Below are 23,427 nucleotides of genomic sequence, written 5' to 3'. Positions count from 1 at the left end.
AACTACTCAGGAACTTAGAGGATATCAGTCCTTGGACTGTCTGAAAGTTAAATCTAACAGAGAACTACTGTGGGACTTAGAAAATTTCAGCCCTCAGACTGTCTGAAAGCTCAGGTCCTGAGGACTCGGGAGGTGTGGAGGCTTTGGAAAGTCTTGGAACTAAGGGTTCAACCCTCCAGCACAAAGGCTGAAGTCCAACCTCCTGAGAAAAACGGTCAAGACAAGACGCGACTTAAAAAAAAATTCGAAAATGGCAAAAAATAGATGATAAATGCGCAAAAAAAAGAAGAATTAGTATCTGAGCAAATAGCTCAGGAGGATAAGAGACAGACTACCAAGTGGAAGGTCGCAGGTTCAAGACCCACCACCGGCATTTTTCTTTGTTTGTCTTTGTCAGGATTTTGAGAAAATTTAAGAAGTGTCTGGTCTTGAACCAGCGACCTGCAGCTCCACAGGCAAATCCTTAACTCACTGAGCTACAGATCAGATAAAAAGAAATAAATTCGTCGTCCCTTTGGCATCGTAGTTCCTCAAGTGACCACATGGGTGGAGCCAAGGCGGAGTCTGGGTGGAGTCAGGGCGGAGAGTAGGCGGGGAGGTGGGTGGCGGCCTCCCCCCTCTACTCCCCCACCTCCCCCAACTGCCCACCACACCTTCCCCCGCCCGACGAGTTCTTCGAGTCTCCACGAGTTCTTCGAGTCTCGACAGGTTTTCCCGAGTTTCTGGAGTTTCCACGAGGTCGGAGGCAGAACAAGCTGTCATGAAGAGGTGTTGAAGTCGGCCAGGATGGACTGACTTTTTACAGCGACTAGAAGGAAGACCACTAGAAGAGCAGGTCTTTAACCACCATCCATAAAATCCATGGAGTCGACTCCAGAGAAATGAAGGGAGGTGAACTTTTATCAACCTCCATCCAGATGTTCAACTTGATATCTTTGACATTTTTAGCACCACAAACCTTTAGTGTCACACTTTATCATCATTTATTAGGACTTTAATGGAATCCACCAGTAGATTTAGTTTTTGTTGAGAAACTTTATTCTTGTCGTCGTGGGACTGCAGTATTTAAAACTGTTACTTCTATTTCACCTCATGTTTATTAGTTTTAGTGGAGAAAGTTATTTTAGTTGTCGATTAGTCTCTTAAAAACCAAATAATAAATTGGATTAGTCAAGAGGTTTAAATTTCTTACTTTGTCATATTTTAAATATGACAAAAAATATAAAAATAAAGTGTCTTGAGACAATTTGACCTGTAATTGGCGTTATATAAATAAAATTGAATTAAAATTGTATGTATCTTGTAATGTTGGAGTAATTCAGCCATATATATTGGAAAACACATTTTCTTTGACCATTAATCTGTTGATTGTTTTCTCCACTAATTCATTTCTTGTTTTGGTTTATAAAATGTCAAACCCAAATATATTCAGTTTACTGTCATAAAAACCAAAAAGATTTACATTCATGATGCAGGAATCAGGCAGTTTTTCACTTTTTATCTTAGTTTAGTCAGAAAGATAGTTGATAATGTGTGAATTGTTGCAGCTTGTGAGCCGTAGAAGGTTTTAATCTTTGGGGCCGAGTGTCAGAAAACATTTAGAAACCAACATCAACAAAACACTCAACAAAGATTTGAACATCATTTGCATGACAATGTAAAATTAAAGGACATTTATTTCCAACGTAAATGTGTGATATTCATCCTCTGGAGCTTTCTCTTCACATCGTCTTCCACCTGGACTGGTTTGGTCGGGAGCATGTGCAACAAACATTTGAAAAACTGCACTTTAACATCAACGAATGACACTGAAGTTTAATCTCTACATAAATGAGAGTGAGTCTGGATGTGCTGCTCTGTCATTAACTCCTAAGTTTAGGAAAAGTTAAAACAAAAGAGGACAGTTCAGATAAGACTTGAGAATGAGCTTATTCTGAACAAACATCTCAGATTTTCTGAGCTTCAGCACCTCTAGCAAGATATTTTAACAACAAGCAACTCAAGAGATCCAGAAGTTGGAGAGTTAGCTGTAGCTGAGCGAAAGAACATGTGGGACGCTAACCTAGCAAATATTTCAGACTTTCCTTTGTGAATTCTGAGAAATAATTTCCTATTTAATGACAGAGCTACACATCTTAACTCAGTCTCATTAAAACAGACTCTAATTCAGTGTCATCCATCCATATTAAAGTGCAGTTACCCAAAATGTTTGTTCCATGAGCTCCAACAAAACCTGTCCAGGAAGAAGGCCACTTTGGCAAACAGGAAGTGGATGATTCCAAGCAGATTTATAGAAGGGGGAACCGGACTGTACTAAGTGTGGTCGAGTATAAAGGGGTGTTTTGTGGGTTTTTAAGGCTGATAATGATTATTATTGAGACATTTGGAGTATATTCATTTGGATATTCATTTGCAATAAATGAAAGTATTTAAAATCTTGAAGTTAAACTTACAAGAACACAAACTCTAACAGAAAACTTTGTTGATACGTTTTTCTTTTGTTTACAGATGTTAAGTTAAAGGAGTTTTATTCGTGACGTATAACCAATCAAATCACGCCAGAAGACAGCGCGACCACAGGTAGATAAAGGTTCAGAGCCAAAGTAGCACCATTTTTAAATTGATTTATTACCGTAAATCAGTAAAAAATAAAATACTGATAATCAGTAAATCAGTCAGCCCACAATTACTACAATTCTACAATGTATGTCTCTTTCCTTTGACTTGTTATTTGTACAATATACGATGTATATTATAGTGTTTTTTCATACCAAAGGCTATACTATGATGTTTTCTAAGAGACATACTCTGTTTGTTCTGGCCCTGGGTCACTGCACTCCTCCTCTGTTGTTTTCTGGATTGTACTCAGCTGCATGCCTTTGTCCACCCGGCCTCCGTTGACTCGTCCCGCCTGCCGTCTCTGGAGCTGAAGCTGGATTGGAACAGACCAAAGTACAGTCCAATCACGATGCCAGCTGCCTCTCAAAAGGCTCCTTCATCTGGCAGGTGGTGGCACTTCTTCTGAGGGGAAGCTGAGCTGGCCCGGCAGAACTTTGGAGATGTGTTCCAGTGGTTGGTGGATGTGTGAGGAGATAGAGAGGGACCTGTGAATTATTCAGAAAGGAAAACAGAGAACCCATTGGTAGTTTTAGTTTAGGGTGCTACTGAGGTGTGTTTTGGGGTTTTAAGAGGTGAACAGGAAGAGTTTTTTTTTCGTATTGATTATCTTTTACTTGTTCCTGGTTGGAATGCCCATCAATGTCAACATGAAGTTCACTTTTATTTCTGTTTATTTATTTTTATTTTACTAACACCCATTTGCTTTTAATCCCCTCACATGTTGTGTTGTTGTAAACTTACTCTTTCAAATAAATACTCATCTAACCCTCTGGAAACCAGCGTTTGGACTGTTTTTGTGTTGCTCCTCACCTACTTCAGACAGCCAGGTCAAAACAACGTTTCGTGGACCAAAGGCTATACTATGATGTTTTTTAGAGCGACATGCTATGACGTTTTCAGAGCGACATGCTATACTATGACGTTTTTAGAGCGACATGCTATGACGTTTTTAGAGCCACATGCTATACTCTGACGTTTTTAGAGCGACATGCTATACTATGACGTTTCAAGAGCAAGATGCTATACGATGACTTTTTTTGGACGACATGCTATACTATGACATTTGTTGAACCAAAGGCTATACTATGATATTTTTAGAGGGACATGCTACACTATGACGTTTTTTGAGTGACATGCTATACTATGACATTTTTTGAGCGACGTGCTATACTATGACGTTTTTAGAGCGACATGCTATACTATGACATTTTTTGAGCGACATACTATACTATGACATTTTTAGAGCGACATGCTAAACTATGACGTTTTTTGAGCGACGTGCTATACTATGATGTTTTTTGGTCGACATGCTATACTATGACGTTTCAAGAGCAAGATGCTATACGATGACTTTTTTTGGATGACATGCTATACTATGACATTTGTTGAACCAAAGGCTATACTATGACATTTTTAGAGCGACATGCTAAACTATGACGTTTTTTTTAGCTTCCCAGGTCCGGCAGCTGCAGCTCATTGTCTCATCAGCACTGTGACAGTTATTTTTGCGCCAAAATACATGATGATTTTTTTTTTCAAAGAAAACCTTTCTGGAGTGTTTTTTCACGGCCTCCTTTACATTATTTCATCATATGGCACATTTTTACAACATGTTTGAAAAATCGCATTTTTTTTCGACATAGTATAGTAAGGCGTTTTTTTTGCGCCAAAATTCATGATGATTTTTTTTTTTCAAAGAAAACCTTTCTGGAGTGTTTTTCACGGCCTCCTTTACATTATTTCATCATATGGCACGTTTTTACAACATGTTTGAAAAATCTCATTTTTTTCGACATAGTATAGTAAGGCATTTCTTTGCGCCAAAACTCATGATGATTTTTTTTTTCAAAGAAAACCTTTCTGGAGTGTTTTTCACGGCCTCCTTTACATTATTTCATCATATGGCACGTTTTTACAACATGTTTGAAAAATCGCATTTTTTTTCGACATAGTATAGTAAGGCGTTTTTTTTGCGCCAAAATTCATGATGATTTTTTTTTCAAAGAAAACCTTTCTGGAGTGTTTTTCACGGCCTCCTTTACATTATTTCATCATATGGCACGTTTTTACAACATGTTTGAAAAATGGCATTTTTTTTCGACATAGTATAGTAAGGTGTTTTTTTTGCGCCAAAATTCATGATGATTTTTTTTTCAAAGAAAACCTTTCTGGAGTGTTTTTCACGGCCTACTTTACATTATTTCATCATATGGCACGTTTTTACAACATGTTTGAAAAATCGCATTTTTTTTCGACATAGTATAGTAAGGCGTTTTTTTGCGCCAAAATTCATGATGATTTTTTTTTTCAAAGAAAACCTTTCTGGAGTGTTTTTCACGGCCTCCTTTACATTATTTCATCATATGGCACGTTTTTACAACATGTTTGAAAAATCGCATTTTTTTTCGACATAGTATAGTAAGGCGTTTTTTTTGCGCCAAAATTCATGATGATTTTTTTTTTCAAAGAAAACCTTTCTGGAGTGTTTTTCACGGCCTCCTTTACATTATTTCATCATATGGCACGTTTTTACAACATGTTTGAAAAATCTCATTTTTTTTCGACATAGTATAGTAAGGCGTTTTTTTGCGCCAAAATTCATGATGATTTTTTTTTTCAAAGAAAACCTTTCTGGAGTGTTTTTCACGGCCTCCTTTACATTATTTCATCATATGGCACGTTTTTACAACATGTTTGAAAAATCGCATTTTTTTCGACATAGTATAGTAAGGCGTTTTTTTTTTGCGCCAAAATTCATGATGATTTTTTTTTCAAAGAAAACCTTTCTGGAGTGTTTTTCACGGCCTCCTTTACATTATTTCATCATATGGCACGTTTTTACAACATGTTTGAAAAATCGCATTTTTTTTCGACATAGTATAGTAAGGCGTTTTTTTGCGCCAATATTCATGATGATTTTTTTTTCAAAGAAAACCTTTCTGGAGTGTTTTTCACGGCCTCCTTTACATTATTTCATCATATGGCACATTTTTACAACATGTTTGAAAAATCGCATTTTTTTTCGACATAGTATAGTAAGGCGTTTTTTTTTTGCGCCAAAATTCATGATGATTTTTTTTTCAAAGAAAACCTTTCTGGAGTGTTTTTCAAGGCCTCATTTACATTATTTCATTATATGGCACATTTTTACAACATGTTTGAAAATTCACACTTTTTTTCGACATAGTATAGTAAGGCGTGTTTTTGCGCCAAAATTCATGATGATTTTTTTTTCAAAGAAAACCTTTCTGGAGTGTTTTTCAAGGCCTCATTTACATTATTTCATGATATGGCACATTTTTACATGTTTGAAAAATGGCATTTTTTTTCGACATAGTATAGTAAGGCGTTTTTTTTGCGCCAAAATCCATGATGATTTTTTTTTTTCAAAGAAAACCTTTCTGGAGTGTTTTTCATGGCCTACTTTACATTATTTCATCATATGGCACGTTTTTACAACATGCTGAAAAATCGCATTTTTTTCGACATAGTGACGTTTCAAGAGCGACATGCTATACAATGACGTTTTTTCAGCGACATGCTATACAATGACGTTTTTTCAGCGACATGCTATACAATGACGTTTTTAGAACGACATGCTACACTGTGTTGTTTTTCGAGCCACGTTATACTTTGACGTTTTTTGGGCGACATGGTACACTATGAGGTTTTGTGGGCGACATGCTATACTATGACGCTTTTAGAGCGACATGCTATACTATGACGTTTTTAGAGCGACATGCTATACTATGACGTTTTTAGAGCGACATGCTATACTATGACGTTTTTAGAGCGACATGCTATACTATGACGTTTTTAGAGCGACATGCTATACTATGATGTTTTTTGGACCAAAGGCTATACTATGACGTTTTTTGGACGACATGCTATATTATGACATTTTTTGGACCAAAGGCTATACTATGACGTTTTTAGAGCCACATGCTATACTATGACGTTTTTAGAGCGACATGCTATACTATGACGTTTTCAGAGCGACATGCTATACTATGACGTTTTCAGAGCGACATGCTATACTCTGACGTTTATTGAGCGACATTATATACTATGACTTTTTTTGGACAACATGCTATACTATGATGTTTTTAGAGTGACATGCTATACTATGACATTTTTTGGATGACATGCTATGCTGTGACGTTTTTTGGACTAAAGGCTATACAATGACATTTTTAGAGCGACATGCTATACAATGCCATTTTTTGGGCAACATGCTATAAAATGACGTTTTTTGAGCAACATGCTATACTATGACATTTTGTTGAACGACATGCTATACTATGACGTTGTTAGAGTGACATGCTATACCATGATGTTAATTGGACCAAAGGCTATACTATGACGTTTTTAGAGCGACATGCTATGCTGTAGGGTTTTTAAATTGACATATTACTATGACTTTTTTTGTTTACGTTTTTTTTTTTGTCGTTTTTAGCAACAAATTGTAAGAATTTGAACAGCTTTAGAAATCACTATACTTTTACATGTGCAATGAAATATTATTCTATGGTATTTTTTAGACGACATATTATACTCTGATGTTTTCTTGAATAACATACTATTTTGACAATATACTGCACTATGACATTTTTTGAACCACATATCATACATGACAATTTCAGGCAACATCCTATCATTTTGCACTTTTTGAACCACATAATAATCAGTTGTTTTTTTTTTGCCTACATGCTATACTATGAACTACAGGCCATACTATGTTATTCTTGAAAAGTATACTATACTTTGACATTTTCTGAACTACATCCTATACTATGGCATTATACACAGAGTGCTTTGGTTACATATTGATTTATAATCTAGATTTTTTTCTGTTTTGTTTTTTGACGGGATTACCACAGACCTGACCGTGAACACCGTTGACACCCACCTGAGGGAGATGCTGCCTAAGATCTCAAGGCTGCTTGGTCGTGGTCTTTCTGGTCCTGCTCCAGAACGCCTTCATCAACTACGTCTTCTTTTGAAGAGGCCCTCAGATGCTGCAATCTCTGACCTTAAGGAGGAACTGCTACTTTCACTCTGTAACGAGACGGCGGGTATTTTAAAGACCCAGCTCCTGGTGGCTTGGAGTGAAAATTTAACATCCATCAAAACGAAACTACAGACAGGTAAATCTGAGCTGTTGGTCAGTATTTCAAACATCAAGTCCGACCCAGCTGTCCTAAAGCACGCTGTGGGTGAAACGGAAACTTCACTCTCCACATCACCGACAACATTGTCACATTCCAAAGCAGAGCACCTGTCTGCTGAACTTTTAAAAGTGGACTATAAATGTGAAGAATGTGAGCAGCAGCAGCCTGTGAGCAGTGAAACACGTGATCAGAAAGAAGTAATTTTCTTTTTTCTTTTCTTTCTGGTTGACTTGATGCTGTCAGATGCAGATGTTGGAGCTGATTCTGATCTTTCAGGATAAAAAGCTGCTTTTCCTTCACAGACTTTTCAGGAAATTATTCTCAGGTTTTCTCTGCTATTTATATTTTTATTACCTGTGATTATTTCATTATTTCTTTATTGTAAAATAAAGTTTGAGGCATAAAGACTCATTTAGTTATTTTATTCCTGAAATCTTTGACGTAGCAGAACTAAACTTCCATTTTCCTTCTTGTACTTCTGATACTAGAACTAAACGTATCTTCAACATGGATCATCTGCTTTTAATGAATCAGCAGCAACATCACAACAATAAATGAGACAATTTTCAACAAATTAATGAAACTGATGTCATTTAAAACTATGAGTCTGTTTTAGTGTCAAATTAAAGCTGATTACTGACAACTAGAACATTAACGTTACTATTTTAATCACATTTAAGTTTCCTGAATGTTACATTAATGTCAACCAACCACAGTTTTATGAACTTAATGAACCACATTACAGGAACACAACACACTTCAGCTGTTTACATGAAACTCAACACAAACATCGTTAGCTTGATGCTACGTTAGCTTTAATCAGACTACGACTGAGCAGCTAGCTCGGTTAGCATCGCTAACATTAAAGCTAATATTTACAATGCTAACTTTCTTCTCTGGTCAACACACACAGAAACAAACTCCACCAACATCTGGAGTGCATGGCACACATTACATCTGACACTAAAGCTGCATATAAAGTGCATTAAAAGCGGCACCGATACGAAAATAAACATTTACTTACCGAACTGTCAGAGTCCTTTCAGTGTCTGCTGGTAGAATCAGCCAAAGGTAGAAAACTGGTTAAAACAAGCCAACGGGCAGGAAAACTATCTGTGGAAAATGTTCTGCTGCTCCACCGATAAATAAACCAACAGTTATTATATCAGAATTCATCCAAACGAGGAGAGCAGAGGATCTGCTGCCTCCGCCATAGGACCTGTCAATCATTCCAGGCCGGACTGTCAATCAAGTAGTCCCGCCCCCTGGCTTTGCAAAACTTTAACGCTCTATAAAAAATTCAGTGTTGATTTATTTTAAGATCGGCCACCTAATCTCTCATTTTGACCATGAAAACTAACGAAAAAAATTCATATACAGTCTATGCACCGTACTCAGTTTGGCTACACTCTTGCTGATGACCACTTCCGGTCTCAGAAAATGAAAAAACTGCCCTTTTTTGGTTTGTCTCTTACTGATTTTACTTTTTTGTAATTCTAAATATAAAACGAAAATGACGAAAACGAAAAAAATCGTATATCCCTTTTTGATCATGAAAAGGAAAAACGCCTTGTATTTCAATTTTAATTTTTGTATTTTAAAACGAAAATCAAATAACCACTGTTTTTTTGTTTTTCAATACCCGTTTCAGAACGGAAAATCCAATTACCAGATCCGTACACGGACCCCAGATAAACAGACTTATTCATGCAGGTGGTTGTTCTTTCAGACAGAGGTGACAGAAACCACTTAATAGCATTTTAAAGACTTTAAAATTTAATGTAGTTATGAAACAACTTTATCTTTCCAAGTTACTTTGCACATTCAGTTTTAAATTACTTTTTGTATTTTTTAATCTATTACAGAAGTTTAATGCACAGCTATCTGTCTGTCTGTCTGTCTGTCTGTCTGTCTGTCTGTCTGTCTGTCTGTCTATCTATCTATCTATCTATCTATCTATCTATCTATCTATCTATCTATCTATCTATCTATCTATCTATCTATCTATCTAGCTTCTTGTTGTATTCCGCTTGTTTCTATCTAAACAAATTCATAACACCTGTTATTGCTCATGAGTCTGTGTACACCTGTAAACCTTATTTGCAAACCTCCATGTGTCAAATTTCTCTTCATGCATCTTTCATCTGTGTATTTTTATTATCTAACTCACAAATAGATGCCCAGAATTTCATTAAAAATTTAATCTTATAAAGGAATAATATTCACTTTTTTATTTATATGGCACTTTTGAAAATAAGTGTGCACAGGGCTTTGACAGACAACACAGTAGCAGATACGCCGCTATACCTAATTCAGAAAAGCTAAAACAAATAGACAATAGATGCAAACATTCAAAACACAGTATGTCAGCAAAAATAAATACAATTAAATAAGCAAAAAGCAAATAAACAAAAAAACACAGTAATATTGAAATAACTATTATTTGTACAGCTTATATATTATAACAGCTGTTCAACTGAAGGGCATAGACATAAGATTTGCGGCATGAATTTATCTACCAAGTTGGAATATTAAGGTTAAGACCCTACAATATTATGCCTGTAATTTATATTATGAATAAAGGTTTTAAGACCCAACAAAATTACACACAGCAAACGCAAAGACTCTCCATAAGCAAGGAATTGCCGAGACTAGAGACCTGCAGCAGAGCCAGGCTCAGGGAGGACAATCATCTGCTTTGACTGGTTGGAGTGAGAGTAAATGGGAGACAGAAAAGGACAGCTGAGAAAAAGACACAACTAATAAGAGAACATAAACACTGGACAAGTTGGTGGAACCAGTACCTGCAGATCACACCTGTGCAGGTCCAGCTTCGTTCAGAGCTCCAGGAAAAGAGAGAACAAAGTACAGACAATACAAAGCCTAAAAAGCAATAAAGAGACAAAATCACATAAAATAAGTCTATAAAAATAGGGTTAAAGAAGTGATTCAAAAGAGATTCTCCTTAGGCAGGTTGCTCCAAATGGGAAACAAACAAACAAAAACAAAGAGTCTCACGGACGGTAGTGCTGAGGACAACAGCGACTAAAATTCTCTGGTATTAAAGTTTGTATTTGCTGGACAGACTTGCCTGCATTCGGTTGGCTGACAAAATTCACAGTTTCTTGTGTCCTGAGTCTGACTTACAATGTGCTAACTTGAAAACTCAGAATAAGGTTTTGTCATGTTGGAAGCTTATATTATGACAGAATATTCTGACACAACGACAAATCTGACAACTTTCACTGTTAAAATATAGCTTTATTAGTTGTATTATAACACACTCGTAGCACTTTTGCGGACAATGTTAATCATGGAGACGCTTGCCGCTCATACATGCCCACACACACATACACACTGTAAACAAACACGCAGTTACTTAAAGAATGAACACTTGAACATGAACTAAAATCTGATATCACTTCTGGATTGTGTCAACCTTCCAGACGGAGAAGCCATGCCGGGGACAAAATCAGACAAGGTAAAGTGTAAGACGGGAGAACAACATCAACTACTACATTACTGGTAGAAAACAAGGAAGGTAATTTTCTGCTGTTAAAGTATTAAAACCACAAGGAGATAAAATGAATGCCCTGTGTCTCCTCTCCTTTCCTTTTCAGCAGGAACATGAAGATTATAACTGGAAATCAACAATGTATCGTGTCAGATAATAACTGCAGAACACTCTTCGTCTCCATGAAGCTCACATCAGCCAAGACAGAGCTGTTATAAAGCCTTATTGCAGCATAGTTAGTTTGAAATCTGTAAACAGTCAAGGACATCTAATGCTTAAGGAGCTTTGCATGTGCAGGTACAGAGCGATTATTTTAAGGTGCTGGAAAAGCGGAAAGTACCAGGCTGAGATAACTGCAGATGCAGGCAAGACTCAATATGCAGCAGCAACTTACTGAGCCAGAAGCTTAGTAATGATAACACACGAGTCAGAATGTGCTTTTCTCACTAGAAGAGTAAAAGTTCAAGTTGCTCTACTTGACGTTAATTTGAATTACGATAAATGAGAGGATGAATGAAAGAGGGAGTCAGTTTTCAGAGTGCAGTAAAGAAAATAAATGCTCTCAGTAACACACAGTAGTTTGGTCCCACTGAAAGGGAAGCCCGTAAAGGTTCATTCTCTCAACTTTCAAATTATGGCACTATTACATTTATCGTGACAGTAGATTTGTCTTCCTGAATTTGTTCTCTGAAATAAATTTGGTTTCAAGTTAGTTTGGTTAGGGTAAGCTTTAGCTGTGGCTGCTAATACTTTAATTTCAAAGTACTTGTGAGAACATGCAGTTAGTCCATGTAAGGTTTTTAAGGTCATTATTGCTAAGAATTCACTTTGAGAACAGCTTCAACGTTTGGCCTATATTTTGGCTGTTTTTAATTTCCAAGTATGACAAAACTTTGCAGGCTTGTTTCTGCGCTTGTCATATTTTCTATGATCTCACTCATTGTTCAACTTAAACACTTTTAAGAAGAGAACAGCTTTGAAAGCAGTAAGATCTCTCTGAAACGAACATCACATGCACGCTGCAGCTCTGGACTACAAGTCCAAGAAAACACTGACAGAGCTGGTTTTGCTTTTCTCAGCACTGGCTGGCACAGAATACAAGTTGTCCTCAAACATCAGCTCTTCCTATCCAAGCTTCATCGTGCCTCCCTGCAGTAGACGGGAGCAGACTACAGTGTGAGAGCATGATACTGATATGGTTAGTCCTGGTTCTCACAGATCTGTGGGAACTCCTTGTAGATCTGCTGTACGATTAGCTTATCCATCTGTTTCGCTGTAGCGCTGCCCTCGTCCTCTCCTGGATCTTCTTCCTCCCTGAGAATCCTCTGCAGCGCCCCCTGCAGGTCAGACAGGCGGTGCTGGTGCTCGAGGTAGTCCGTCGAGCGCATTATGGAGTGCATGAGGGAGAGATACTCCATCCGCAGCTTCACAGGGAAGAGAAGAAGGTGATGAAGATCAGACAAGGTGAACGATTACTGACATGCCATATATTGTTTGCAGTTTAAGGAAATATGCCTATTCTTCTGGCTGATGTTGGAAACAGGAACAGCTTTTCTGGCAGGTAACAAAACTCACCCAGCAGCACCTCTAAAGCCCTTTATTTAGCACAGTAAATCAGCTGCTGTGAAGTGAGCTGGTGTCTCACCTTCTCTCCAGGTGAAAGGTCAGAGATTTGTCGAACGGCGATGTCGATCATCACCATCATGTCAGTACGGTAGAAGATGTCGGCCGTCTCTCTGCTGGCGAAAACATCCTGCAGAAACTTGAGCACAGCGTGTGGTGCAGGTGGAGTGTGTTTGAACATGCACACAGGATCATCTGGAAGGGAGAGGTGAAAGACTTTACTCTTTATTCCTTCTTCTTTTACAAGAAAATGAGAAACATAACAATGATATTTTACCTCCTCTGTTCAGGAGCAGCAGCACTTTCTCTGACAGGATCTTCACATTTTTCTCCTTAAGCTCCTGCATAATCACGTTGTTGCTGGGTGCTGGTTGACACAAGACAGACATGTAGCGCAAGTAAGTATTTATGGTAAAATAATAAAAGCTCAAAACACTATTATCATGCCATCAAAACTAAAAATCTGCAAGAGAACTGCAATAATCTCCCACAGCACTGATGAATGCTTTGTTTTTTTTATTCATATTAGTTACTAATCTGAACCCCAAAACCTATTGGCAGCTTTTAAAGGCATGTTATCTTTAAAAACCCAAATTACACCATTGATAAAAACAAGAAACTCTAAAAACAGAAAGAATTTCCAGATTTTTAACTTTCTGTCCTTGAATTACTCATCTCTTTGACGCCATTCTGTCAGAGACCAATTTCAAGCTTAAGATCATGGTATTTCATTAAAACCACTTTATTCTATGTTGCTTATTTAAATATTTACCAAAATAAACTGTTTGCTTTGACCAGATTCCGTAAAAAAACCCTAAAAATTCTCTGCTCCTTTACGTAACTCAGCTCCGATCAAACAGTCACATGACAAAAATTCAGCTGAACTGGGCTGAACTGTGTTTACACAGAGCAGATACGAGACAATAATGGAAAGAAATCAAGTGTTAATAGGAAAGTATCAATAGATTGTTTTTTCAGTATTGGTAAGACCTCCAGGCACTTGAAAAATTGTTGTTCGTATTACTTTTTTTTTTTTTTTTTTTTTAACATTTTTGTAAAATAAATAATCAAAATAACAAAACTGTTTTCTTTTTTTATGATTTATTTCACTACAACTCTATCATATTTCACAAAAGAGCAAGACTTCATTGTACTTTTCCTGCTATAACTTGCCAAAAATGGTTTATTGAAGCTGTTTTTACCCATATGATGCAGGTTGAAGGACAGCAGGAGGTTCAGGAAGATGTCAGGCAGCTGCTCTGTGGGATCAGAGGGAAGTCCATCCTCCACCACACCCAGCAGAAACTGAACAAACTCAGCATTCAAGTGTTCTGTAAGCAGGGAGGGTCAGGATTACATCTGCTTTTTTCAAACAATGCACACAATATCTGCTTATAAATCACTCATGTCAAACTTCTTGATTTATTCATCTCGGTAAAACCTTTAATATTCTGCTGGATAAAAGGATAAATATGTTGTCAGGAAGCTAAACATAAAGCTTTACTCAGCAGCTATGCTCTGTTTTTATGTGAAAATCATCACATCACTGTAAAAACACAGCAGATGTATGTGAAAACAAAAAGCTCCGTCATACCATAGTGATGATATGGCACCTGCTCCCCCATTGAGAATATCATAGTTAACACCAAAGCTGTGTAACACATCTTCTGGTGTTCTGGTGGAAAAAAACCACAACAAAACCGTAAATCAGATTGACAGTAATTAAAGGGAGAACAAAAGACAGTGAAAAGTAAATATTCTCACCTTGTGTGTCAGTCTGAAGGTCCCTGGCCAGCTCCATGGGGAGGATGGAGTTGAGCAGGGTGGAGATGAGAGCAGCGTCCAGGCTGCACATCGCACCGAATACCTTGAGCAGCAGCAGCCGCAAAGACACACGATGCTCCTGTAAAGTGACGAAAATGAAGGCAACAGTGAGCCTCTCCCCAGCATGTACAGTAACACTACAGAGACAGAGGTTCAACCCGCCTACACCAGCAGTTTAGGTACAAAAACAACAGTGGAAAAGAGTGCAAAACCCTCTAAACCACAAAACCCACAAGCAGGTTTGAAAGGCCTGTTATTTTTATGAAAGAATGGTTAAAAGTACACCATTTGTCTGAGACAGAAACTATAAAAACAGACAGAATCAGCAGATTATGGACTTTCCAACAGTCTTTGAACTAGTCATCTGTGGCGCACATTTGGAAAATTTAACCAAATCTGAACTTGAAATTGTGATATTTCTTAAAAATCCCTTTATTTTACAAGCCTCATTTAAATATTCACCAAAAATAAAGTGTTTACACTAGCCAGATTCTGTAAAAACCTAAAAATTCTTGGTGCAACCATGAAGGTAATACTGATTCAGCTGTGACCAACAGTCACATGACAAAAATTCTGGGACTTTTCAGCTGAACTGCAGGCAGTGTTCACACAGAGCAGGTAGGAGACAAGTATAAAAACAAATGCAAAAAATAAGAAGTAAATTATCCATAGCAGGTAGAGTCAGAATTTTCTTAAAATTTTTGTAACTTAGAAAAATTATATACATGTTGATTCCGAGTTTTTGAATTTTTGTAAAAGTGGACTTTTTTTGTAAACACTCTCTGAGGTATCTTAGGGTTTTACTCTGCAGAAACACACATTTAATCATGCATTTGTCTTTACTTGACTCAAATATAAAATGCTTTGTTCATAAAATATCTTACCATCTGATAATATGAAACCAAAGACAGAACATTCTCATAGTGGTTGGCCTTGCACATCCTCTTACACACCTCTGGATCTGCGTCAGTCTGAGGACACAAACAGATTTCCATTGTAACAGCAGTGATATAGTAACATTAAAACCATGTAACTTCATAATCCCTAAACAGTCACAGTCTCTGGACACGCTGCAGGATTTACAACCCCATCAGTGACTCATATGAGCATCTCAACCCCGATCTGAGTTTGGTTCAGGACAAACTGCTAACCAAGAATATTCAGCGGCCTGAAGGGTTTCCAGATTCAGGCTTTAGGCTCACTGTTGGATTTGTAGAGACGTCTGAGCCACTCTGATCCTATCAGACATGTCTGGTGTTTACAACACAACATCTGGACGAGTCCTGGGTTCACATCTCAGATTCATCACAGAGGAAATGTTCACGTTACCATCATGAAAACAGATCAGTAATATCAACTACCCCAGGTTTCCTTGGCCCTCCTTCACTTTAATGCATGATAACACTGAATTTTATTTATTTATAAGGCTCTTTTTACCCCAGTACATTAATGCTCCTTTTAATGTGAGCCTTTACCGCACACGCTAAAATGATTGGATTAAGCTGCAGATGCCAACTGTTATTACTGAGCTTGGAAAATCCAGTTTTACATATTGTGTACCTGCAACCTTAAAAAACATGCAGTGGTCTGGAGCTTGACTCACTGTTTCCTAAGTGCATCCCAGGTTTTTATTTTCACCTCATTTTACTTCCAGTTGTTCTTGTTTTCAGTAATTCATCCAGCCCAAAACTATGTTGAATTAGTAGCCTTTTATTTTCCAAAAACATCTCTTCTGGCATGAATCCTCCTTATTTTCACTGCAGTTAAACACATTTCAGTGCAGAGCATATTCATACACAATGAGTCATCTTGGATCACAAGCTGTGTGTTGACAAGCTGATATTTGCTGATTTTTATTCCAGTTTGTAAATAGTAATTCTCTGTTCTTGTGTTTGTTACTCTGCTGCTTACTTAATATTAAATACGTATATTGTGAAGTAACTTTTGTTTTGAAAAGTGCAGCATAAATAAATGTTTGTTTATTTATGAGGGACAATGAAATCCATTGTTGGGTGTGTGAGAGTGAGCCAGGACGTTGCAGATCTTCTTACACTTTGAACACAGACAGCTGCCACAAACATGATGTGTTAAAGTCATCAGCTCTCAGCATCATACCAGAATCTTCAGCAGCTCCTCGAGGTAGCAGGCGATGAGGGCGTGGTCCTCATGAAGAGCCCAGCTGCGCTGCTGGGAATCGTCTCGGTGACGGGCGAGATCGCTGAAGATCACCTCCAGCCGCTGTTCATCGTGGCACACCTGACCCTGCGGCAGCGCTGCACTCAAGTCCTACACAGACAGAAAACATCGCCGCACACCTCTGTGTTATACCTTGTTCTACCAGCAAACCAGGAACATTTTCTACTAACAGTCACTAAACTTATCGAGTGGAAATATATTCAGGATTTATGAAATTTGGACATAAAGGAGGGGGTGTGTTAGATTCATCTTCGAATTTACATTATAAAGTTTCACTGATGCAAACACCCTCCACGCTTGATGACTTTTAACCTGCCTTAGAGGAAGTCTGGCCTCTTGGGAACTGCAGCAAGCTGCAAACACTGATTAACATCTCATCAGGCTGCAATGTCTAATGCCTGTTTACTTATTCATTAATAATGGTCTGTAGTCATGTTTGTGGGCACAAGGAAAACATAACATTTACTCTCCTTTTATCTCTCTGTCAACTTCAGGGGGAAAACAATTGTGTGGTGTCAGTTTCTAAATGCTTCACTATATCTGAAAATGAGTTGGAGTTCTGACTTCATGTTGCTGTTGTTTGGCTCTGGGCAGACAGTGGAGTTATCAGTTAGTTATTCAAAAACTGATGCTCACTGCTGCTGAAATGTGAATAAAAAACAGCTGCAGACTCAAAAATAAACAAAAAAACTGCATTGCAGAGTCATGTGATATTTCTCTGTGGGCTCGTCGCTATTAGCAACCACCTCTCTGCTATGGTGGAGTTTGACATTCATTCAAAATGGTAAATCGTCTACACTTATATAGCCTTATGTAACTTTATCTTCCTAAATGCATTTCTCTGTGTTTCCTATTGAGCCATTCAGAATCACATATGCCTGTCATTGGAAGCAACCTGAGGTTCAGCATCCTGGCCAGGAACGCTTTGGCACTTGAAGGGAATTGAACCACCAAACTTAGGATTAGTGGACAACACACTCTACCACCTGAGCAACGGCTCCCCGAAAATATAGAAATACAGCAGCTTGAAGGTTTCATCTGTGTGCAGGCAGCACTGTTGGACATATTAACTGTTGTTTTCGTGCTTAACATTCAATGAGAAACTATTAAAAGCAAGATCTATTTCAGTGTTTGCTAGGTCTAAGTTGGGAGTTTTATATTTAAAAGCAAACTGAAGAGGCTTCTAACTAGACTGCAGACTATTTTAAGCTCTTTAATTGGATAACTGTGCATGCGGTTAACTATGTAAACACAGGATGCAGCCAAAAGCTGTCAGCAATTGTGATTTGGGTTTACATTACACACTTCCCACCTTGCACCCGACAAAAGAAACAGAAACGCCTGTCAGGAAACATTCAGCAGCTCATTTCAAGCTTGATCAAACACTGCAAAGTTTCCATTTAAAAATGAGGAAGCAATACCGCATGTACTTCCACCTGTGGTCCAAAATGACTAAGAAGTGTCAGCTAAATGCAGACTGAGCCGTAACCCTATATGACACCAGTATTCTCCTTCAAACTGGCCGAGCTCCAAGATGCTGAATCCACATGAGGTAATGAAAACAAATCTGACCTTGCTCTCCACCAGCGAGACGAGAACTTGCTCCAGATCAGAGGAGGCCTGAGGTAAAGCGGCCTGCAGATGGCCGACCACCACACCGACAGCCACCCGCGACAGCTCGTAGCTCAAGCCCGTGTTTTTCCGGATCAGCTCGATCAGCTCAGCTCCGATAGTCATGGGAACTGGCTCAGAGGTAGTCGGGCTGCCAGGGGGGCTTTCAGCAACAGATGGGGGGGCAACAGGCCATTCAGTGTCCGGCTGCTCCTCCACAGCGAGCTGTAAAGGAGCAGTGGGCTCGGTGGACTGGGCGGGCTGGGGAGGCTGTGGTGCCGGGCTTTTCTTTGCAGGAGCTGGCTGAGGAGGAGAGTCAGAGGGCAGCTCTTCTGCAGGAGGCGCAGTGGGTTTCACACGGGATGGCACCGGGGGAGGTGGGGTGCTGGACACACTTGGCAGACTGACATCGGAGGAGGCCTGAGAGTGGGAGGAGCCCGACTCCAAAGAGGTGGTGCTGATCGTGAGGGAGGGAGCAGGGGACGGAGGGAGAGAGGACACTCTGGAGGGGACCTCCGGCTCTGCTGAGAGAGAAGAGCTCCAGTTACAGAGAGTGAACAGAAATGACCTGACTAAGAATAGAGTGTTCGTGAAGTTCAATGCCGCAGCAGGTAGCATCAGCAAAAACTCTGCGCTGCAGCGAGTCACACTGTCATCAGTTAGGTGACAAGCAGCTGCACACAAACCTGGACGCCGGTTGTTCTTCTGTTTTTCGGGGGGAGGTGGAGTGATGGGAGCAGCACGTCGAGGCTGAGGCGGCACCTGCAGGAAGAGACACAGGAAAGGTTGATGATCAAGTGGATGAAGCAGAGAACTGTTTATGACCCTGAGAATCCCACGACCCCCAAAAGCATCAGTTCAACTGTCATGTCAATCAATTTGTGGGGACCTGAATTATCACAAATCAATTATAGAATTTGCATTACAGGTCCTGCATTATTACTGTATAGAGCTGTAATTACATTATTTTCATTGCCAATGAATCTGCAAATTGTTGTCAAGATTCATTGACTGTTCTGTGTATAAAATTTCTTAAAATATTTAACAATGTTCATCACAACTTCCCTGAATTCTTGGTAATAAACCTTGTTTTATTATCCAGTGCTACTGAATATCTATAATGATAAAAAAAAAAGAGACAAATATCACAAATTCACCCATTTGAGAAGGAGAAATCAAAGAAAGTTTGTCTTTTAAAAAAAAAAAACTTACATAATCCATCAAAAATCAAAACAGCTGATAGTTATTTTTTTTGTACATTTACTAATTGATTCATCAATAAAAAATTACAGCTCTACTAACATTAAAAGTACCATTCCTGAGCGCACTTGATGTATATTTTTATATAAAGATGATTTTGTCTTGATTGCTCTGGTAAAACAATCCAACAATTATCCTCAACCTGAGTTGAACGAAGAGTACTGCAGCTTACAGTCGTATTTTAGCTGCTGAGTAATGAGCATGTCTCATAAAATAGTGTCTGATTATAATTACCACTAATGAACTGCAATGGAGAATACCAGGAACAGCATGAGAGCTGCTGTCAAGAACTTTCATGACTTAAAACTAAGTACAGACACGGATGAGTAACAACATCAATTATTCCTGACAATGCAGTGTTCTGCTGGGACACCTTGGTATTAACGTGGATGTTACTTTGACATAACACCCACCTAAATGCTGCTGCAGACTAAGCACACACCCCCACATGGCAACGGCATTCCTCACTACAAGCAGCCTCCTCCGCATTACAATGTGACCGGCTACACTGCTCAGGAACAGCCCAAAGAGCCCCAAAACACTGAACCCACCTCCAGACTCACACACGGGATGCACTAGAGGCCCCACACTGTATCCATTACTGATCTAATGAGCCATTTGCAGTTTCACTATATAAGCCATGTGTACTTAGACTTTCATGGTTGAAGCTTTGTGACCCTCATATGCTAGTGGCATAATCAATCTGGTATCCAAAGGATCCACTGCCAAAGTCTTAGTGATAAACACTACAGGGAAGTAGTTTAAATACTGTGGCTTATTGGTCCAGATGGAAATAAAGAACCATTATAAATTGGTCTTAAGCTTTACTGTTGTCCCAGCAGCTACAAACTATTACCTAAGGCTGATTTCACAAGACAGACTTCCCACTAAACTACATGCGTTACAGCTAAGGAAGGTCTAACACCTGAACACCACATGGTGAAAGTTCCTGACAGCTAGTTAGTAGAAGAGGAGTCAAAACTTAGAAACTGATAAATAACTGAAACTTTCAGTGTTACAAAACCAAGCTTAAACTTCAACTATTCCTCACCAGCTGAACTGTAAAAAGGTCACGTTTAAGTAGCAGTTTTGAAAAAGATTACGCAAAAATCTGGACAAATTACACACTTTGGAATCTGACAGGTGGCGTGGATGAAAGGGCGTCTGAGTTCACCTCACATTCTGCTGCAGGGTAACTGTTGTGCTGAACTGAACTTTAGGGAAACTTGTAGTACACAGGGAATAAATACACTTGCACAAAGTGTTCTCCAGAGGGCAATGAGTTGAAAACAAAATGGACACTACATTTGGAGCAGTTTGGTTGGACAGTGTGTGTGCTTCTGTCACCTGGTAAAAGCCCTGCTCTCCCTGCATACTGTCCATGCTCCCTGATAACGGCACGCTTCCCTGTCGTCCGTACTCTCGGTTAAGGCCATTGGGCGGAGGAGGGGTTTGACTGAGAGATATTTCGCTGCTGGAAGTCGGGAGGCCTTGTTTGTGACCGGAGGAAGAGGAGCTCCGCCGAGCAAGAGTTTCCTTCCTGTGATGGATCAGCTTTCTGTGGCAGAGGACAGTAATGAGTCACGTACAGAACACATGTCAGAATGATGTTATTACTGTATTGTGTTGATGGTGTGCACTCACTGCAGAACATCTCTCTGCTCAAGATTGTATTTGCCTCCGTTTTTTAAGGCCACATTGTGGATTCCCTCGATTGCTCTGTCAATAGACTGCAGCACCTCGTCCTGCTCCGGAGCCTAAAAGACAAACACACAGAGAGAAAAAACAAATCAGGCAAGGAGGAGATGATCAAATTAAATATTCATATTCATGGCAGCATGCTAAAGAAAATGATTAAACTTTAAACAAAACAGGACAAAATTCTGGCTTGGGGACAAGGGGTGACTCCAGGCGGAAACAAACTGGGGCGGTTATCTAACAAAAACAGCCTTTTAAGTGGAGTCACACGTGCTCAGTGAGGCCTCACATTCAGCCTCACATTCAGCCTCACATTCAGCCTCATTAAACCTCCACAGCCAATGGCATTAACTCCAGGAGACAGCATTCCTCTGCTGTCAGTGTGTGAGTATGTGATACACATGACAACATGCATGCTCTGACTAGTCCACCACCTCCTTGGAAAGAGGAGTCTCCTCACCACTGAGCCCATGTGGGTGTGACTGAGGGGGAGAAGCTGTGTGAAAAGCTGATTTAGTCTGTTTCTGTCTAATGTAACAGATACAGAGTCTCAGGAGCAGGTTCTGATGACCTGAGCAGAAACAGTGGCTCTCTGTGTTGCTGCTCTTGCCCTTGGATGTGTCCTGTCTCATATCCTATTCTGTTTGTTCCTCCTCATCCTGTCACATCCCATCCTCTGCTGTCCCATCCCGTATCTCCTTTCTGTCGCAGTCAGCAGCTGCAGTGCAGAGAAAAAGGGCCACATAATGACAACCTTTCCAATAATTTATGGGCTCCTCTGCAAGCATGCATCCTCCTGCTGCCACTAAGCAGCTTCTGCACGGCCTGCTGGGCAGCGTTGTGCCACACTGGATCTGTCTCTGTCGATCCCATCAATTAAACCTCCCTTTTACTACGCATTCGCTGGGCTTCGCTTCACCCCAGGGTGCAGCCACCGCCAGTATTCGCCGAGACCAACAGAGGGACCATCAGAAAAGTGGTGTTTACCTGGATTTTCTCGATGTACGAGGCGGGGATGTAACCGGTTTCTCCCGAGCTGCAGCGGGACCCCAGCCACCAGTGTTTGTTGCTCCTCTCCAGGATTAAGAAGCTTTCTCCGGCCGCGAAGTGCAGCGAGTTGGGCTCCGCGGATCGGAAGGCGTACAGAGACCGGTACATGCTCTAACAACACTTTGACACCGCGAAACCACCGAGAAACGGCCAGAGAAATGATATCCGGAGGTTAAAGAGCGTCCGAGAGGAAAGATCTGCTCTGCTGGAGGAGATTTGAAGCGGCTACGAAGGCATGACCACTGTGAACCGCTGCTGTCTATTTACAATGTAGCTCCGATCATCTGACCCGACTGTTGCAGTGAACGCCGCAGGGGGCGCTGTCGAACCCTGAACACGCCCCCCAGGCATTTTAATCGAGCACAGAGCTGCTCCACCTCCACTTCATTGAAACTTCAAGTTAAGACACGAAGCAAAAAACATAAATGCAGCAGACTGACAATATTCTTTCCTAATGTGGAGATTTAAAAAAAAAAAAAAAATCTATTCTTATGGTCAGAAGATGGTTACATTTACCCAAAACATTTTAAAGCTTTTCAACAGCTGACCAGTTCTCAACCACAAGAAATATCTAAAAAGAGCTGCAGTGAAAGAGAACAGAGAGGATAAGTTATAAACTACAGGACACAGAAGATTTAATGTTAAGTAGTGCAGCGGTGCATATAAATGCATGGAGGAAGTGACAAAAATCACAGAAAACTCAAATATGAACATGTGTGCAGACAATCATATAAACAGGATAGCCAAAGAAAGGCATAGTGGCTACGATGAAAAAGTAGCAGAATAAAAGTAAAAGAGAACACAGGGTGGGCTAACCGTATCTTGATTGCTGAAAAGCAAGACACCAGGACATTTTCATCA

At 39.6% G+C, this 23,427-nt stretch overlaps 1 protein-coding gene and 1 long non-coding RNA gene across 3 annotated transcripts; both read right to left on the bottom strand.

Annotated features, from left to right (window-relative positions):
* Nucleotides 1-2,609: 2,609 nt before the first annotated feature.
* Nucleotides 2,610-9,008, bottom strand: LOC129349009 (uncharacterized). Its single transcript, XR_008601791.1, has 3 exons — nt 8,815-9,008; nt 7,529-7,677; nt 2,610-3,104 (listed from the first exon to the last, which is right to left on the bottom strand). It is a non-coding gene; the product is annotated as an uncharacterized LOC129349009 (long non-coding RNA).
* A 2,022-nt stretch (nt 9,009-11,030) lies between these two features.
* Nucleotides 11,031-22,869, bottom strand: LOC111568122 (NCK-interacting protein with SH3 domain-like). 2 transcript variants are annotated; one of them, XM_023269609.3, is made up of 13 exons: nt 22,504-22,869; nt 21,463-21,575; nt 21,166-21,376; nt 19,245-19,320; nt 18,520-19,082; nt 16,867-17,037; nt 15,636-15,722; nt 14,692-14,830; nt 14,522-14,602; nt 14,130-14,258; nt 13,205-13,294; nt 12,950-13,122; nt 11,031-12,728 (listed from the first exon to the last, which is right to left on the bottom strand). In XM_023269609.3, exons 1-13 carry the CDS (start codon nt 22,672-22,674, stop codon nt 12,504-12,506), a joined length of 2,229 nt encoding a protein of 742 aa, XP_023125377.2. In that variant the 5' UTR covers nt 22,675-22,869; the 3' UTR covers nt 11,031-12,503. The 2 variants fall into 2 exon arrangements, with proteins under 2 accessions (XP_023125377.2, XP_023125378.2); XM_023269610.3 differs by having other exon boundaries at nt 18,520-19,079; nt 22,504-22,868.
* Between the last annotated feature and the right edge of the window lie 558 nt (nt 22,870-23,427).

Source organism: Amphiprion ocellaris, chromosome 5, assembly GCF_022539595.1.
Source record: "Amphiprion ocellaris isolate individual 3 ecotype Okinawa chromosome 5, ASM2253959v1, whole genome shotgun sequence".
Taxonomy (NCBI): domain Eukaryota; kingdom Metazoa; phylum Chordata; class Actinopteri; family Pomacentridae; genus Amphiprion; species Amphiprion ocellaris.
The sequence above is the reverse complement of the archived record's forward strand: the minus strand, read 5'-3'. Positions and strand labels throughout refer to the sequence as shown.